The sequence below is a fragment of the Pongo pygmaeus genome, chromosome 17, assembly GCF_028885625.2.
Source record: "Pongo pygmaeus isolate AG05252 chromosome 17, NHGRI_mPonPyg2-v2.0_pri, whole genome shotgun sequence".
NCBI lineage: Eukaryota > Metazoa > Chordata > Mammalia > Primates > Hominidae > Pongo > Pongo pygmaeus.
This window is the reverse complement of record NC_072390.2, coordinates 63,953,813-63,974,396: the sequence shown is the minus strand read 5'-3', so window position 1 is coordinate 63,974,396 and position 20,584 is coordinate 63,953,813. Positions and strand designations below refer to the sequence as shown.

General features: G+C 36.6%; 1 protein-coding gene across 6 annotated transcripts in view; it reads left to right on the top strand.

Moving 5' to 3' along the window:
• DYM (dymeclin) overlaps positions 1-20,584 on the top strand; it is a 417,244-nt gene that overhangs the window by 326,334 nt on the left and 70,326 nt on the right. For 4 of the 6 annotated variants that reach the window (XM_054460676.2, XM_054460679.2, XM_054460682.2 and 1 more), the window contains one exon: positions 16,088-16,270. The exons of the other annotated variants lie outside the window; for them this stretch is intronic. In XM_054460676.2, coding sequence (XP_054316651.1) covers positions 16,088-16,270 — 183 coding nt within the window. The remainder of the gene's footprint in view (positions 1-16,087; positions 16,271-20,584) is intronic. 6 annotated transcript variants of the gene reach the window in all.

Below are 20,584 nucleotides of genomic sequence, written 5' to 3'. Positions count from 1 at the left end.
GTTTCACCATGTTGGCCAGGCTGGTCTCGAACTCCTGACCTCAGGTGATCCACCGCCTCAGCCTCCCAAAGTCCTGGAATTACTGGCATGAGCCACCATGCCCAGCTGAGAAAAGTGTTTTAGATAGATTTCTGCCTTACAAAACTAGACAAGCATTTTATAACTCCAAGGTGAAATAAATGACAAGGACTACATTTTATTTTATATCCTTGGTATCTATTCTCAGTGCTTAAGACAATGCTACGTGTCATGATGTTGGCACTCAGCTAATGTTTGTGAAATCATCGTGGTTATTTTCTATTCATTTTATTGTTTGTCTATTTCAATAAACTGAGGATCTGTTTTGTCAAATTTTGTTAAACTGTCAGGTAGATTCACTTATTTCCATGTAGAAATAATTAAATCAAGACAGCATTCATTTTATGTGTTAATTATTCTAGAGGGAACTTTCCTTTTGAAAATAAAAATTCCTCAAGCATATTATTTGGCTTTTCACTAACAATTCAAAAAATGCATCCTATACTATTGCTTTTCTATTTTAATTTGCTAATTGCTTGAAAAATAAAGTGAGGTGATATTTAATGCTGTTTGAAACTTAATCTCCTTATAAACCATTATGCAAAAGCTTATTCCTGCTGCTTCACTAGAAATATCTTCATAAATGTCTAGATTTTCACCCAGTGAAGTTGGATCATTGGGGCTAATTGGTTTTTTTCTCCAACATTTTATTATTAAAATTTTCAAATATACAAAAAAGTTGAAAAATGTTGCAGTAAATGCCCATATACCTACCACCCAGATTCTTCAGTAAATTAACACTTTACTGGACTTGCTTTATTACCCTCTATTTATCTCTCTGTTCTTCTATCAATCAATCCGTGCTGTTTTATGCATTTCAAAGTTAGTTACATGATACCTCATTTTAATAGCTTCATGGTATTGCTTTGTCCAGATGTACTATAATTTAATCAGTCATCTACTATCGGACATTTAGAATTGTGGTAGATATAATAATAACCCCTGAAAAGTATCCACATCCTATCCCCAGAACCTGTAGGTATGTTAAGTTACATAGCAAAAAGGACTTTGCAGATATAACTAAGGTTATGAACCTTCAAAGAGGGACATTAGACTGGTTATTCCAGGTGGGTCTAACCTAAACACACAGGCCCTCAAAAGCAGAGAACTTTTTGTCCAGCCAAAGCAGGAGAGATGTATCAGACGGAGATCTCAGAGAACTTCAAAGCTGAGTGGCATTTGACTTGCCATTGCTGGTTTGAAGATGAAGGGGGCAACGTGATGGGGAATGCAGGCACAGACTCCAAGCTTATACCAGCAGGAGAGTAGCTCTGCAGCTACAAGGAGCTGAATGCCTCTAACCTGAATGAACTCGGAAGAGATTCTCTCCCTGAGCTCCCAGAAAAGAACCCTGCTCAGCTGACACCTTGCTTTTGGCCTCATTAGATGCGGAGGAACCAAACCTATCTGAATGTCTGCAGAACTGTGAGACGACAAATTTTGTGTTGTTTTAAGCAGCTAAATTTGTGGTAGTTTGTTATGACAGTAACAGAAAACAAATTCAGGGATGATGAAAGTTTTTTGTTATTGTACAATAGACATCCACAAAGTAAATCCTTGGGCACGGTCTTATTTCCTTAGGATAAATTTCTAATATTAGAATTGCAGGGACAAAGAGTCTTCACATTTTTTAAGACTCTTAAGTACATATTTATAAATGGGTCCCTGGAAAAGTAGTTTCAGATTATACTTTCATCAGTGCTCTGTTGAGAATGCTATCTCCTTTCTTCTTGACAACACAGAATTATAATCATTTGTTATTTTTATAACAAAAACAAATGGCAAAGAATGTATAGCATTATAATTTACCAGACATTGTTTAACTACCAGCAAAGTTGAACATATTTTAATATTTTATCTTTGGTAAATTGTGTGTTTGTGTCGATTGTGCATTATTCTTTTGAGTTGTTTGTCAGGAAGCCCCTTTCTCCTACTTTACTAAAACAATTTTTTATATGAGAAGTGCCTATTGACTTTTCCCTAATTCCTTTTCAAAATCTATTAAGATGATCATGACTTTTTTCTCCTTTGAATATTTACTATGAGTACATCAATAGATTTCCTAGAATTGTGCTCTTCCAGAATTCTTGAAATTACTTGGATTGTAACCCTTTTAGCACAATGTTGAATTTAATGTTCATATGTTTGAGTATTTTAATGACGGTTTTTATTTTTATTTTTCAACTAACTTTACCAATTTTTGAAATTATAGTTATGTTACCCCTGTTTAAGGAAGAACAAAATGAGAAACGTTCTTTTTCTCTGATTTAGAAAGCTTAAATGGCATAGTAATTATATATTCCTTGAAGATATAAAGGAGTTTACTCATAAAACCATACGAACCCAACCCCCTTTTTTAACCGTGTATCTCTGACAGATTTTTCCCTTTTTTCATGGTTATTCTCTTCACATTTTTTGTTTCATCTTAGGTCAAGTTGAGGAATTTATAGTTTCCTACACAATTTTTCCTTTATTTAAGTTGTCAATTTAAAAAATTTTATTATGAAAAAGTTCAAACATACACAAAAGTAGTTTAATGAACCCCCATGTCTCATTACCTTGTTTCTGCAATTAGATTTTGTCATATATCCTTTATCTGAGCTTTTTATTTTTCTTGTGCTGAAGTATCTTTAAATAAATCTTGAGATTTTACTCCTTTATATTTTGGTATGCATCTCTAAAAATAATATTTTCTTTCATAATCACATATCATTATCACATCTAACAAAAGTAGCAATATTTCCTAGGTATAATCTAATGCACAGCATATTAACATTTCTCCAGAAGTCTCAAAAATGGCTGTTGGCAATGTGTTAAAATCAGAATCCAAATAAAATTCACACATTTGGTTGTTGTGTCTCCTGTCTCTTTTAATCTAGAGCAATCCTGTCTTTCTTTTTTCTCCCATCCAATTATACGGCAGAAATTGAACCACTTGTCCTGTAGAATCTTTCACATTCTGGTATGTCCTTTTGTTTCCCTTTGGTGTCATTTACCTTGTTCTCTGTCCCTCATATTTACTATAATTAAAGTTAGCTCTAAAGTCTTAAATAGATTCAAATTCTCCTTTCTTGTTACAAATACTGCATAGCTGGGTACTATTTGGTTCACAAATGAGAAGGTATGATTGTCTCACTTTAGTGATGGTTTAGTGTTATAGACTAAACTGTTTTCTCCAAATTAATATGTTGAAGCCCTAACCCCCAGTAAGACTGTTTGGAGACGGGACCTTTAATGAAGTAATTAAGGTTACACAAGGATGTGCCCCTTATCCAGTAGGGGTGGTGCTCTTATAAGAAGAGGCAGAGGCTGGGCGTGGTGGCTTAGGCCTGTAATCCTAGCACTTTGGGAGGCCGAGGCGAGTGGATTGCCTGAGCTCAGGAGTTCAAGACCAGCCTGGCTAACATGGCAAAACCCTGTCACTACTAAACATACAAAAACATAAAAAAAAAAAATCAGTCAGGCGTGGTGGAGCAAGACTCTGCCTCAAAAAAAAAAAAAGAAGAGGCAGAGACACCAGAGCTCACTTGCTCACTTGCTCGCTTGCTTGCTGCTTACAGAAGGCCCTGTGAGGACACAGGGAGAAGGTGGCATCTTCAAGGCATGAAGACTCCATGTCTGTAGTCACATTCTCTTTGTCACCTTAAAGTTGGATATTTGTGTTTTTCCTCCTTTTTTCTTCCTTCTTCTTTCGGATTAGCATTTTGTCTGTTGTTTGTGGTAAGTATAATAACCACCAGGTAAGGAATACTCTTTATCTGCTACGCAAGACCATAAAGAGTTTTAAATATGTTATTTAATCCTCACATCCTCTACAGTAAGTAGTTCTCTCATTTTTCTCACGGGAAAGCTGAGGCTTAAAAAGGTTCAGTGAATTGCCCAAGGGCACACAGCTAACATATGCTAAAGCTGGAATTCAAGCCTGACTCCAGGGCCTATGTTCCTACTATTTGTCTATGTCCTCCTCCCCACAAAACCCCCAGCCCTATTCCAAGTGCTCCCATAGCACCTTGTACTTTCACAGGGTGCCTCTCCCCTAAATGGTAACCTGTGTGAGGGCAGGAACATGTCTGGATCCCCACTCCAACCCAGCATCTGCCATAGCGCCTACCAAGTCATATAGTCCATTGTACAATTCTAGGAAATCTATTGATGTAGTCATAGTAAATATTCAAAGGAGAAAAAAGTCATGATCATCTTAATAGATTTGAAAAGGAATTAGGGAAAAGTCAATAGGCACTTCTCATATAAAAAAAAATTGTTTTAGATAAAGTAGGAGAAAGGGGCTTCCTGACAAACAACTCAAAAGAATAGTGCACAATAGACACAAACACACAATTTACCAAAGATAAAATATGGACTTATGGACTCAGGTGTCTCATTTTCTACTGAATGCCGGACATTGTGCTAGGACGTTCAAATCTGAGGTTAAAAGCATTTATGCCTGTAAATGGGGAGACCTTTGCTTTTAGACTATTAATGGGAGTTGGTTCCTTCTAGTCAGAACTTGAGCAGAGTTGGGTTTTGTGTCTTCAGTGCACCACCAGCTTCAGATCCCCCAGTAGCTATTTTATGCTTAAAGGGTGGAGTCTGCAGTGTCAGAGGGCTTTTTTCAGTGTTTCTTTACTACTCCATTTTCAGCAGTCCCAGCAGTAGGGCTGGAGAAGAGACCTCTCTGTTGTCCTAGTCCAGCCTCAATCCTGGAGAGTCCCTGTGTGCACCTGGATCTCAGAGGTAGACCTTTCTCTGTGTTCCTGTCCCTTCTCCAGTGGTAGCAGACCTGTGCTTGATATTGGTATGCGTATAGGATCCTGAACCCAACTTGGTTTCCTGCCTCAAATCCCAGGACTAGAAAGTTTTTTGCTTTTATTCCTCTATCAGCAGGATTGGATCTTTATCTATGTCCTGGAGGTGAGAGAGCTTCCTACCTCTTGTTCAGGGGCAGACATGTTTCTACCTTCCCCCTAGAGACAATGAAAATTTGCCTGTGCTACAGGCGAAGAGGGTTTGCTGCCCTGTAGCTTATGGCTTTTTCTTAGCATGAGAGAAGAGTCAGGGAAGAAAATGAGTTTTGGAGCCTGCCCCCAGTAGCAGTTATTACCTCCTGCAAGCTTGAGCAGTGATAGAGGGGCCCTCTTCAGTCTCCTGCTCCATACCAGCCTTTCTCATGAGCACCTAGTAGAGGATAGTGAGAAAGAACTCTTAAGTGAACATAAAATCTCTTGCATCTGGGCTTCAGGTTTCAAGACTGACACATTAGCCTTTAATAATTCATCAACATTTTAGCTGCTTTCTTCTTTGCCACTTCTGTGGACACCACTTCTTCCTTGCATGCTCAGCCAAAGGTGAATGTTTGTGTCCCTTCTCTCCTTATAAGAGGCACTTGACCCTCTTTGGAATTCATTTGTCTGGTTGCCTTGTGAAATCATATTCTGATGAACTTAAGAAGATTTAAGATTTATTAAGTTACCTGTTTTTTTTCTCCTCACTAAGGAGAGTCATTCTTTGTTACTTTCCACATCCTACGCGGAAACGGAAGTCCACGTTCCTTATAATGTGTCCACACGTGACCTAGAGAGCCTATTTATCCTACATTTGAAGGAAATGAGGCCTGCAAAAGTGACGTGCCCTGTCTAGGGCAAAACTGGGACTAGAACCCAATCTGGAGCTTCTCTCCATGGACTTGGAGCTACTCTGTTTTTCTTTCTTTTTTTTTTTTTTAACTTGAGCTTATTACACACCTATATGTGACCCTTTACTGCCTTTTTTGGCATCACTGACTCTTCTTCCCAAGAAAGAATGAAAAAAAGGCATCAAGCGTCATAGGTCTCTGAAGTCAATGTGTAATCCATGACACACAGGTTTACAGATTATTTCCCTTCTGTTTATTAACAGTACCAAAGATAAATAGCATATATTGAAAACAGAAGAATCAATAGATTCCTTGGGTTGGATAATGATTATTTTGAAACTTAGTTTTGTGCATTTTTACTTGTAAAGGTTTTTGGATTTTCTTCTTCTAAAAACCAATAATGACTCTATTCAAGGTGGCAGGGTAATCTAAATTCTGAATTTTCCTGAAGTTTGAAGTTACTCTGAATACTTTTCTGTTTTAATTGAATTTTTTGGTTATATTAATAAAATTTACTTTCCAAATTCAGTATTGACTAAATACTTTGAAGCTGAGACTTGAGATTAGGAACGGGTTTTAAAAAATTATGTAAGTACTTATTTTTGCAAATAAAAACTGTAACTCAAGTGATGTAGCAAAGGTCACACAGCTAATTATTGGCAGTGCTGGGACTCCTGGATCTCAGATTGGGATGAGACAAGGCACTCAGTAGAAAGTCAAAGACTTTTTTTAAAAAAGACACATCTTCCTAAAGTATTGTTTTACTTAGATTTTACTTTTCATAGGCTGTGGAAAGGTATTTCTTTTTCTAATAAAACACCAATATAGTCTAAGAAGAATGAAAATAAACACTAATACTTAAGGTAAAACATTGAATTTTTAAAAACAGAACACCAAGCTCTGGTACGCGCTTGTCTCTTCTGCTGGCAGTGGGCCTGAGGAAGGGTGAGAAACTCTATTCTGCACCCCAAGTTCTGTCCAGTACAAGTGGCCTGCTAACATAATCTGATTGTCAGGGGCTGCAGCTTTGCTGGATTTCAATCAGAACACGCGTTTTTGTATGAGTTCTCTGGCTCTTCTCCAGGTGTGGAAAAACATGGCTTTAGCCAGTGTACCCTAGCAGCCACAATTCTCTTGTCACTGCCTCCAGTGCCTTTGCAGTAGTGTATGTTAAAGAACGACTTTCCAGAGTGTTGTGGTTGAGGCTCGTGGGTCACATTCAAACCACATCCAAGGAGTGTAGAAAAAGACCACGTGGTTTTACATCCCCGCGTGAGACCAGTGGTGCGGTGACTGCTCTCTCCTCACCGCCTCCCCCTCCCACTGCTTTATTAAGGTTACCCATTGTCTTTTTAGGTCACAGGATTTATTCTTCAGCTCTGATTTTATGTGTAATATAAAACCTGTTCTTTCTATCAGAAGCTCAGTATTTTGGGACAAATCCAGTTCTGGCTAGAAATAACATGGCCACAAAGCTTTCCAGTGTGTGCACCAGTGAATTAGCAATGTAAAGATAACAAGAGTCTATCACCAAGTGATTGCCTTTGAAGGCCATTGGCGCATTAACTTTAAAGAGAACTTTGCTTGTGCATTTCCTCCCCCTACTCCCCCCTTTTGGCAAAATCCCATTAATTTTGTTGAAGGTTTTATTTTCTGCTGAAAATGCAGGAAATTTAGACAACTCTCTTGGAATCCCCCCAAAACTAATACAAACAAGATACATATGCTTCTCCTAAGGAAACTAAAAATAAAGATTTGAAACTATTTAACTGTATAAATTCCCTCTTAAAAGGAAAAGGAAGTTTATAGAATGAGAGGCAACTCTGACTGCTGTTAACAAGGTAAAACATTCCCACAATGGCCAACTTCTCTATTTGATATGAAATTACTACTTCGCATAGAATTTGTTGAGCTTTCATTCCCAACATGTTTGATGTATCAGAAACATCAGAAAATGGAATCATTTTCTTGTTTTTTCATTTGAAATTGTCTGCAGTAAAATAAGTATGCCCATTTTTTGGAGGAGAAAGCCTGTCTGATGTGGGATCTGTTCCTGTTACAGAAGCTATAAGGACTAAGAGGAAAATACCATGGCTGCTCCATTGATGAGCTAGCAGATTCTATTATGGCTGCTCCATTGAGGAGCCAGCAGATTCTACCTCTGACAAAGCTAATTTTGACACAATACTGAGGAAATATGGTTAGTTTTCAAAAGCATGTCTTCTGTAAAATCTTATTTTATTTCATAAATGCAAGTCAGTTTTTCTATACATTGATAAATTAATAAGAGTGGGATTTTGGACTTACATTTAAAACTAAGAAACATGAGTTCTGAGTTCTTTGCACTTATAGTAATTTCAACTTTGGAAAGCCATTTATATTTTTTATGATAATGTCTAAAGCTAAAATGATTTTTCTACTTCAAAATACTTCAAAAATATATTTGTGGATGTTTTGGATAACACTCACATAGTGCTTACCATGTGTTACACACAGTTTTAAGGACTTTACAAATGCTGCCTCATTTAAAATTTATGAAAAAAAATCAAATAATACTAAATACCGTTTGAAATTCTGACCCAAATCATGAGATTAGATGACATTTTAGGTCTATTTAAGTACTAAAATTTGGATGGTTTTGTAATTTTAAAGAAACTTTCCAAATTCATGCTTTTTCTTCTTTTTACAAGTGGTGATTATAACCCAATAATGCTTTTAAAAAATGAAACATAAAGGATTTCATTTATTACCATGTATAGTAGGTACCTGCATCAGACATCTAATCATAGTAGCAAGTTGAAGATTCAAGTAACTGGGAAATTATAGTTGTTGAGATAGTTTTCCTTAGAAATTAGAATTAGTCAAAAATTTGATACTTTGTTTTTAGTAAATCAGAATCTCAGGGTACATAATTTACCCCTCTGGCTGGTGATTATTTCATGATCTGCTTGGTGCCTTGAAGCTGTAGGTGATCTTCCAACACCAATGGGAGGATCCAGAGCATGGTTTCCAGGAAACGACTTACGCAGTAGGAATTCTGGCTGTTCCATGAAGGATAATTAAAGTAGTGGTTAGCAGAGAACTGTTGTCACTTAAAAATGGAAATGAATTAGTTGCAAGGATTACAAATGTATAAATACTTACGTATCTTAATGGAGATAATGGAATACACTGCATTACATCTATGATCAAAACAGTCCAAATGCTAGATACCTAGCAAAGTGCAAATAAAATGATGAGAAGGCTTTAAGCCAGGTTGTATTGAGGGACACTTGAGGTTGCTGATGGGCTTGAGAAGAAGATGATAGCTATGACAGTGGAATAGACTGAAGACCGGCGAGTAGGAGTAGGGCAATGGACTTCTGCCAAACTGCAACAGCTTTCTGTACTGCATAGAAAGAATGAGGAGCCTTTCAAAAGTGTTGCATATTCAAGGATGGGCTGGTTGACCACTTGGGATGAATGTTATAGAAGGGATTCTAGCATTAAGGGGAGTGACTTTAGTGTCTTTTGTATCTTCTGAGTGTGTTTTATAATTTTACAATTCTTTGACCGAATTCTAACTGGATAGATAATAACTGAATTAGAAGTAAATTAAGGAATTGCTGAATTGAATAAAGTAATGCACGTAGAAATTCTTGGTATAGTTTTTGGAATATAATAAAACCAATTAACATAGACCTGACTTCAAGGAAACTTCATTTTATTTTTCTTTCTTGAGAGAGAGTACTTAAGAGTACTTATGTCACTACTACCACTGACATCCAGCCAATGCAAGCTAGTAGGGCTGCCCTAGTTGTGCTCAACCTGCATCCACTAGGACTAGCAGTGCCAACTAGATGTTAAATATTTGGAATTTCACGCCTGGGTATAACTAGAAAGGAAACTATTCTTAACGTCATAAAAAGGGTATTTATGTTGAGGTTTATAGGGATTCTTTATATTGAAATTTTAATAGCTTTATTTATTTATTTATTTTTGAGACAGAGTCTCACTGTCACCCAGGCTGGAGTGCAGTAGGCGATCTCGGCTCACAGCAACCTCCGCCTACTGGATTCAAGTGATTCTCCTGCCTCAGCCTCCTGAGTAGCTGGGATTACAGGCGTGTGCCAACTGATTCTCCTGCCTCAACCTCCTGAGTAGCTGGGATTACAGGCGTGTGCCACCACACCCAGCTAATTTTTTGAATATTTAATAGAGGTGAGGTTTCACCGTGTTAGCCAGGATGGTCTCTATCTCTTGACCTCATGATCCGCCTGCCTCAGCCTCCCAAAGTGCTGGGATTACAGGCGTGAGCCACCGTGCCTGGCCTAATAACTTATTTAGAGTGTTACATCTTAAAGTAAATATTGACAGAAAATTATAATTAGCTACTCTTTAAACTTATTTCTGAATTATGTTTCTCATTTTTGTTTTTCAAAATAGTCGTACATTAAAATACAGAAGATTCTTTCTAGCATGGCAGTCCAGCCAAATACAATATCATATAAAATGTGTTTGCTGTAACCTCCCACAGTATGTTGTTAGTCAATTTGAGTAATGCTAGAAACGATATGTTCTTGTCATTTAATTTATAAATCTGCAACTGAATATAATCTGTAAAAGATGATATTAGAATTTGTCACAGAAACAATGTAAGAGAAGTTTGGTAAAATACCCAATAACTCTAAAAATAAGAGGGTTAGTGTAACTCTTAAAGAGCCTTTAATCAGAGTCTTGCAAAGTAAAAACGAATGTAGAACATGCTTATTAATATAAAGTTTCTTTCTTTTTTTTTTTTGAGACAGGGTCTCACTCTGTTGCCCAGGCTGTAGTGCAGTGGCATGATCATAGCTCACTGCAGCCTCAAACCCCTGAACTCAGGCAATCCTCCTGCCTCAGCCTCTTGAGTAACTGGGACTATAGGCATACACCACCACATCACACCTAGCTAATTTTTAAGTTTTATATAGAGATGGGGTCTTTCTCAGTTGCCCAAACTGCTTTTGACTCCTGGCCTCAAGTGATCCTCCTGCCTCAGTCTCCCCAAATGCTAGAATTACAGATGTGAGCTATTGTACACGGCCTCAAGTTTCTATTTTATACTTTCCCTGACTTGGGAATAAAATTAATAGTCAATATTTTAGCCTGGGTTTAAAGTAGCAGGTGCCTAGTTAGGAGTTGGGTGTATAACCCTGTTTGTTTCAGCAAATTACTTATTTAAACATTGAGAATAAACTCTCAATGTGTTTGAAAGCAGAAATTGTAAGCTATCTACAGATAATTTTTGAAGTATAAGTTTCATATATCAGCACTTATACTTAGCATAAGCGAGTGTATAAAATAAATATGAACATAAAATTCTACAGAAAGCTAATATTTTGACTTGATTATATTTCTAAAGTAGTCATACCATTTCGTTGGGTTGCCCTTAAATGACCGTGAGAGAGAATTCTGAAGCTTGAAGTCTCTTCCTTCTATACTAATTCAAATACCAAAATGAGAAGCAAATATAATTCAGAGAACTTCTGGTCAAGATTATCTTGTTAGTTCCAAATTTGAAGTCTCATCTCCTCCCCTTTGCTTCAAAAACATAACAATAATAGATGAATCATAAAAAGAAAACATTTTAAACACATAGCCAAGTCCCAAAATGAGACAGCTATTTCTTGATGGAACAGAAGCAGAAAAAGCAGTCAAAACAGTGAGCCTGCTGAGCTGGAAGGAGAAGTGGTTGGGAGCTCAGCTACTGTAGGCCAGACACTAGTGCCAGATTCCCTGCTAGAAATTAGGAGCTGGAATAGATCCTTTATTGAAATAAAGAGCCTGAATAAATGTGCTAATAATAACAGTTAAATTATATGTCTAGGGAGGCAAGAGTACACAGGAACAGCCTCACCATGGGATCTTGAAACAAACTGATACTGGTATGGTGATAAACCTGGCCAGTACTGTCTTTAGTATGATTGCAGGGCAGGAGCATCGAGGCACCAATTATGAGACCTGGTTTCAGTCTGAGACTCTAGGAAGCCACCACATAACCTATAGATTTGGAAGTATTAAACCCTATTAGATAAGCTTGCATAACAAAGTACATGCGGAAATTAACAATAGAAAGATAACAGTCATGATCATAAGGTAAATTTATCCAAATAAAATTGAAAACTAATAGAATAATTTTGGAAATACTTTGAGTAGCCTCAAAGATAAATGAAGGAACAATATTCATAAAAAAGAATAAATAGGAAATAAAAACAGAAATAAATGAAGTAACAACATGACTGTGAGAGAGAACTAGTTAACCAGAAAGCTTAAAATGAAAAATATAGTCATTAAAATTCAAAGCTCAGTAAGCAACAGTGATCTATACTGGACACTATCAAAGAGAGTTAATAAATTGGAAGATAATAATTAGAAAAGATTATCCAAGTTATCTTTATGGAAGAGACTAGGTTGTCAGGTCAAAAGTACACTCCAAATATACTGAGCAAGATGAATAAAAATAAGCCAATACCTAGACTTGTGGTTGTGACGCTGAAGAATGTAAAGCAGTGGTCCCCAACCTTTTTGGCACCAGGGACCCGGTTTTGTGGAAGACAGTTTTTCCATGGACTGGTTAATGGTTTCAGGATGATTCAAGTGCATAACATTTATTGTGCACTTTGTTTCTATTATTATTACATTGTAATATATAATGAAATAATTATACAACTCACTATAATGTAGAATCAAGGGGAGCACTGAGCTTGTTAATCTGTATTTGCAGCTGCTCCCCAGCATTAGCATCACCTCCTCAGTTCCGCCTCAGATCATCAGGCATTAGATTCCTGTAAGGAGTGTGCAACCCAGATCCCTCACATGTGCAGTTCACAAGAGGGTTCACACTCCCATTCAGGGAAATGGTCACTAAGGTAGTAACAGTGTATTTCTCTATATCTTTCAGGTAGTGAGTTTTAAAAAGAACAAGTATACCTGCTGTTGGTGAGAAAATGGTAGAAAGGGCCTTCCTACATTGCTAACTGAAGTGTATTGTCATCACCCTAAACAATCTGACGGCATCTATTAACTTTACAAATACAGCCTTTTCAGCAATCCCTCTCCTGGAATCTATCCCAGAGATGTAAAAGTACCCACATATAACTCATCTACGAGGAGGCTTATCAGCCTTATTCATAGTAACAAGGAAACTGGATATACATTGGTTGTCCATCAGCAGAATGTTATGATATATTTTACATGTTATATGTATATATGCTATAAACCTATAATACATCTCTACTATTTTTACTTTAGAAGTCAACTCTCTTTTAGAATGATTAAAAATAAGAAAAATATTTGTTTCCCTTGTGGACATCTACATTTCTGTCTGGCTTCATATTTCTTCTGCCTGAAGAAATCCCTTTAATATTTTGTATAGTGCAGGTAATAAATTATCTCAACTTATTTTTGTCTGAAAAAGTCTTTTTTTCACCTTCATATTTGAAAGATATTTTTGCTGTTTATGGGATACTTGGCTGTTATTTCAGCGCTTTAATGATGCCACTACATTTAGGTTGGACTGCTGCATCGTTTCTCCTAAGTCAGCTGTGATTCTTATCTTTGCGCCTCTGTATTTAATGTGTGTGGGTTTTTTTGTTTTGTTTTGTTTTGTTTTGTTTTTAGCTGTCCTCAAGATTTTCTCTTTGTCTTGGTCTTTAAGAATTTGAATTTGATGGATCTAAGTACATGGGTTCTTTTGGTTTTTGTTTGGGGGTGGAGTGACCATGGGTATTTTCTGACATGCTTGAATCTGTTTGATTTTTTTTTCATTATTTATAGGAAATACTCAGTCATTATCTCTTCGAATATCTCTTTTGCCCCATTCTTTCTCTCTTTTCCTTCTAGGAGTCAATTACATATATATTAATGCATTTCATACTATTTTACAGCCCTTGTTGGATTCTCTGTCTTGTTTTCTCACTCTTTTTTTCTCTTTGTAGGGTCAGTTTGTGCAATTTCTGTTAACCTGCCTTCAAGTTTGCAATTCATTCCCAAGCTCTGTCCAGTCTATTGTTGAAACCTATTTAAGGCATTCTTCACTGCAGTCACATTTTACAAAATTTCTAGCATTACTGTTTGTCTCTTTCTTATAGTTTTTAACTCTGCTGAAATTCCCAATCAATTCAAACAGATTTTGTAGATCATAGTTCTTTTATATTCCCTCTTTGATATTTTCAGAATGTTTTATCTCTGTGTCATATTCTGCTGATGACTTTGTTCAACATGGATTCTTTTACTTACTTTTTTGTGTGTTTCATACATTTCAATTCAATGCTAGACATTGTATTTAAGAAAACAGAGGCAGAGGCTGGGTTCAGTGGCTCACCTATAAAATCCCAGCACTTTGAGAGGCTGAGATGGGAGAATTGCTTGAATCCAGGAATTCAAGGCTGCAGTGAGCTAGGGTTGCGCCACTGCACTCCAGCCTAGGTGACAGAGTGAGACCCTGAGTCAAAAAAAAAAAAAAAGAAAGACAGAGGCAAATTGTATGGAAAGGCATACCTTTTCATCTCTGAAGCAGGGGAAGTAAACTTTTTCTGTGAAGAGCCAGATAGTCAATATTTTTTATTTTGTAGGCCAGATAGTCTCTGAATTCTACTTTATCTGATACTAGTATAAGTCAGTCCTCCAGATTTTGAGTTATACGTGCACAGATTCAACCAACGCAGATTGAAAGTACATACAGTTGGCCCTTCATATCCTCAGATTCCACATCCACAGATTTTTTAAATCTGTGGATGAAGTGAGCAACTGTAGTATGCCACTTTGTATAAGGGACTTGAGCATCTGCAGATTTTTGGTATTTCCGAGGCAGGGGGATGTCCTGGAACCAATCCCTTAAAGATACGGTATACTGTATAGCCACTCCTGCTTTCTTTTGACTTATGTTTGTGTAGGTATCTTTTTCCATCCTTTTACTTTCAACCTAACTATATTAGAAGTTTCTCATAGATAGCATATAGTTGGGTGGTGTGCTTTTAATCCACTCTGCCAATCCTCGGATTTTAACTATTGTAGACTATTTGCAATTAATATAGTTATTAATGTGTAACTACCATTTTACTTTCTGTTTTTAGTTGGTTTCCCTTTTTCATTTGCATTTTTTCTGCCTTCCTGTATGGAAATTTTTTTAGAATCCCATTTTGATATATCTCTAGTTCTTTTTTTCTTTTTCTTTTTCTTTTTTTTTTTTTTTTTTTTTTTTTTTGAGACAGGGTCTGGCTCTGTCACTCAGGCTGGAATGCAGTGGAACAATCTCAACTCACTGCAACCTCCGCCTCTCAGGCTTAAGCCATCTGCCCACCTCAGCCTCCCAAGTAGCTGAGGCTACAGATGTGTGCCACCACGCCTGGCTAATTTTTGTATAGATGGGGTTTCATCATGTTGCCCAGGCTGGTCTCGAACTCCTGAGCTCAAGTGATCTGCCCACCTTGGCCTCCCAAAGTGCTGGGATTACAGGCATGAGCCATCACACCCAGCCTTGATGTATTTATAGTATTTTTGTTTCTCGTCAGGTAGATTTACTCTAGACATTACATTATATGTACATAGCTTATCGCAGTCTAGTAGTGTTGATATTTTACCAGTTCAAGTGAGATGTAGAAACCTTTGTCCCTTTAAATCCCTTACCCACCTTTGTTTATAATTGTTTTAGATATTCCTTTACATACATTGAGAACCACATCAATGTTATAATTTTTGCTTCAACTGTCAAATATATTATAGAAAACTGAAGAGGAGAGGGAAGTCTGTTGTATATACCCATGTGCTTGCTCTTTCCATTGCCGTTTTCTTCCAAGAGGTTTGCTGATTGCTTGCTATGCGCTTTACTGTTTGGTGACTATTTTATGTTCAGATTCCCAAAGACTATTCATTCCGAGGAAACAGTGGCAAAATCATAGTCTGTTTATCTGAAATATAGAGACTGAAATGACAGTGTAGAGAAATGAAGTCATCTTCTGAATTAGGCATTTTTCTTGGAATGGGTACAACACTACCACTACTCTACATAATGGGAGTCTTAACGATTTAGGGTAATACAATAATGAGAATACCAATATGGATCTATTAAATGAGGAGCTGAGTAAGCTCCAAATTTCCCTCTAGATTGGTAAGTCTATAATTTATTATATGAAATTCCTAATTATTACCATACTAAGTTCAAAAGATTTTAACCCAAATCCTTTAGTAACTGATAAACCTCATTCTTAAGATTCTTGACAGAAATAATCTTGATGAGCTTCTCTTCATGATCTTTCCAATGCTGTTATAATTTTGAGGCAATTACTCTTATTTTGATTAATTCTATTGCAAGGAGGAAAAGACTGACTCTGTGTTGGGGTTTCTTTTCTCTATAAGGCACAAGACCTAAATGTCATTGAAGAAGTGATTCGAATGATGTTAGAGATCATCAACTCCTGCCTGACAAATTCCCTTCACCACAACCCAAACTTGGTATATGCCCTGCTTTACAAACGCGATCTCTTTGAACAATTTCGAACTCATCCTTCATTTCAGGATATAATGCAAAATATTGATCTGGTGAGTGTAAATGAAGACATTTATTATGGTTCTTTTTTAAGTGTTAAACCAGAGAATGTTTAATAAGCCTTGGTAAGAACTGTAATAGTAAGAGTTTCTTCTTTCAACATTAACTGTATTTGCAGTCTATTTTGCTATAATAGTTGTGGTAATCTGTGTGTGTATTGTATATACACACACATACGTATTTAATACAACTGAAGTCATACTTCATACAGTTCTTTATTCTGCCATTTTTACTTTACACTTAGACCATGAGCATTTTTCTATGGTATTATCAATTCTTTGAAAGTCTCACATTTTAATTTCTATCTAGCCCATGTTTGTATCCTAAAATATATATAACTATTATCCCATTTTTGCTCATTTATTTCCAGTGTTTTATATCAATTCATAATGAATGAAAAGTTTATAAATAAGTCTTATCTCAAATTTTGAAATTATATTTTTGGTATGGTTTTAAAGCTGGAATTTTACTAGTTTTTACTGTCAAAAGGTATCTTTATTTTCAAGATTCAACACAGGTTGCCAAATTGCTTTCCAGAAAAACTATAGAATTTATGCCTGTAGGCCGGGCACGGTGGCTGATGCCTATAATCCCAGCTACTTGAGAGGCTGAGGCAGGAGAATCACTTGAACCCAGGAAATAGAGGTTGCAGTGAGCTGAGATCACACCATTGTACTCCGGCCTGGGCAACAAGAGTAAAACTCTGTCTCACAAAAAAAAAAAAAAAAAAAAAAAAGACTGGGCGCAGTGGCTCATGCCTGTAATCCCAGCACTTTGGGAGGCTGAGATGGGCGGATCACGAGGTCAGGAGATCGAGACCATCCTGGCTAACACGGTGAAATCAACCCCATCTCTGCTAAAGCTACTATAATATATGTACCATCAACACAAATAGTAAGCAAAGAAAGACGAAGACAAAGGAGCCAGGCTTAACCAAAGGAGAGCACTGAAGGCAATTCCCAAGAATACACTGTAGTGTGCAGAACAAGTGCACAGTGGGTGTGGCAGGTAGCAGGTCTCCATAGAAAGAGCGGATTTGAGAATGTTACTTGATCTGTTTGACTATTTGGAGAGGAGTTTTAGAGTTCTGTTAAAACGTTTGTAGCTGTGTTAGAGATTGGCTATTTGCAACATACAACCAAGAAAAGTCTAGAATCTAGAATATAACAATAAAATATATATTAATAATAGATAAATAATAGAAAAACTAACAAGAATTGAACAGGCACTCCCAAAAGAGGAACTCTAAATGGCTAATAAACATATGAAACACATAGGATGTATTAACTGCTGGATACTCTGGAATCTACACAATTAAATGTGAGTTTAACCTACAGTTGAGTATACAGTTGCAAATCCATTCATTGATTTTCATGGCTTTTTCATGATTGCTAGTAAACAGAAATTAATATTAAAACTCTTCTGTCAGCTTAATTTCATTGGCTTTCCTTAAGCTGCTTCAACCATATACCTAACGGTTGCAGCTATAGCTAAATATTTTGCCATGGACACTCTTGTCATTTTCCTAAACTTATGTCAACATCATTTAGGTATCATTAACAGAATTGGGGAATTTGGGTATAGTTGCCATCAGTGCAATCAAGATAAAGCAGAAACACCATTTCACACAAGGATGTTTATTTTAAGAATCAAACTTTGACATTTTAAGGGAAATCTTTATGAACCATTACTCCGTGTAGCTTCACTGATATTTAGGATGTGTGTGAGAGCATCCTTAGCAACTTCTCAATTATTTCATCTCTGGCCCCATGTCCTTCTTGTTAACTCTGAGTTTTAATTAAGAAGTATTGGTGTTAATAAGATCTCTTTAAAATTGAGAAGTGTCAGTGTTAATAAGATTATGAAACAAAGTATTGCCTAAGGAACACCTATCACGAGTTAACTCCGTCTTCTTTTATGGGATAGATTATTTTTGACAACATGGTAATCTGTGGTTTATAGTCTAAGAATTCCTGTTAGTTTTATGCTTTGATAGAAGATGAGAATGCAAAAGTACCAGTTATTAAGGAAAGTAAAGAGTCCATGGGGGCTGGGGGGTATCTCATGGGAGAATGCCGTCCCTGCTGTCATCTCAGCTCTCAAAGAAACTATCCGGAACTCAAGCAGGGCCTTTATCCATTCCTCTTAACAGTTATTCCTGCAAGCAGTCTTAAGGATTATAACATTCAGTAGAAATAGTTCTCTGTATGAAGGCAACTTTATAGGCTAGCTGTTTACTTACTTCTGAAAAGCTTTTTCTAACCATGTTATTCATGAATTTGTCCAAATTCATTTCTATTTCTTCCCAGTAGTATTTTTGGAGGTAAAATACTGAGTTTAAGACTCATTATGCTTGTGAGTAAAGGTTTCACAAAACTCTTTCCCCTTTTACATGAGAAATTGGCCTTGGGTTAAGATGCTTCTAGCTCAGTTCTCTGGAAATCTAATGGAGATAGAATGTCAGTTGTGTTACCAAGCAACACTGCTATGATAAAATGATGATGTGATAAAATGACATTTGATTGGTAAGCTGAGTCATTACTTGGAGGACTACAAATGAACTACAAATACTTGATGAGAAGCCATCACTTTGGGCTTCTCCGAATGAGAGAATTCTTATAACTGGGCATGTCCTTTACAAGGACGTAGAAGCTGAGACTGTCACAAGGATATTGGTTTCTATTTGGGACATGGTTTCTAAGGTAGGGTGGCTATTGCATCTACCTACAGTAGTCTCATTCTCTTGCATCTGAGCTGTCGTTTGAAGGGTCAAAGACTAGCCCAAAAACTGCTATAAGGATTCCCAAGGAAAACAAAAACCTATGGGGCTATGCTGTTGGCATGCTACTTTTCCTATCCTTCTATCTTTTTAAAATTAATCTGATGTGAAGTGTGGCCTTTTATAGTCTTGAGACTCTTGATGTCTAATATTTCGTCTAAGAATATCACCCAAAATGGGCATTGTAATATTAAAATAGTATTTTCTTACATTTGTTTATTAATGTATCTCTTTCAAGCTCCAGGAGATATTCCTGGTTTTCCAAGATTTATTCAGATCTTTACATTCTAGAAATATCCAACATGTCCATTTTCAGTCTTCATGCTTCTAAACTGTGTCATCCCATTCATTTCAGTCTGCCCTTGTGGCAGTCCTCTATCCCATCTGTTCTAACTTTTACCTTTCTCTGGACCTCCCTCATTACAATTTCTTTTTTCATTCCTTCCTATCTTTCTTTTTTCCTTTAAAAAAATGTTTAAAGATAGTCACTTGAACTATGGACTATGTATGTCTGGTAATATACACCTGCAGTAAATGGGAGAGAAATAATCTCTAATTCCCAGTACCTTTCATTGTGATAGGCAATATTTTCTTTGTATTTCTGACAAAAGACTAAACCAGAGATTTTTTTTTTCCCCTGTGGTCATAGCTGCAATAGCTGCAATATTACACATCATTTGGAGTATTTAGCTTTAACATTTTATTTAAACCACATCAAAAGCCATTTGCTTCTTTTCTAATCATCACTAGCTTTTATTGCATACTTGCTAAGCACTTACATGCATTAACTTACTTAATCCTCATTAAAAAATAAGCCATGAGGTATATTTCATTTTAGTCCTCAATTTACAGATAAAGAAACCAAGTTAGAAAAATTAATTAACTTGTTTACTGTCACACATTCAGAAAGCGATACAGCCAGAACTTAAACCCAGAGTTTGATGATAAGGCCTATGTTTGTAATAATTCTGCCTAACCACTACATACATTCACTAAATGCTCCCACAGTTGCCTATGAAACCATCTGATCATATCCACAAACCTAATTACTTTCTCTTTCAAAATCAGTTCTAATGACGTTGAATTGGTCTTTATTCCATCAGTGGTGCAATGAGGAACATTCTTAGTAACCAGGCAATTGATATCCTTAAAAATGTCTCTGAGAGCCAGGCGTGGTAGTGCACTGTTATCCCAGCTGCTCAGGAGACTAAGTCAGGAGAATCTCTTGAGCCCAGAAATTCAAGACCAGCCTGGGCAATGTAGCAAGACACCATTTCTTAAACACACACACACACACACACACACACACACACACACACGAAAGAAAAAGAAAAAGAAAAGAAAAGTCTCTGAAAGACCATATTAATTTTTTTTAATCAGGACACACAGAACCATGCAAAGAATTTAAACTACATCCATTTGAAACACATTCTCCTTTGGAGGAAGTGAAAGGCAGAGTGGAGGTGAGGAAGTAGAAAGGACCTCACTGTAAGCACACAGTATAGAACCATATAGAAATAAAAGCAGG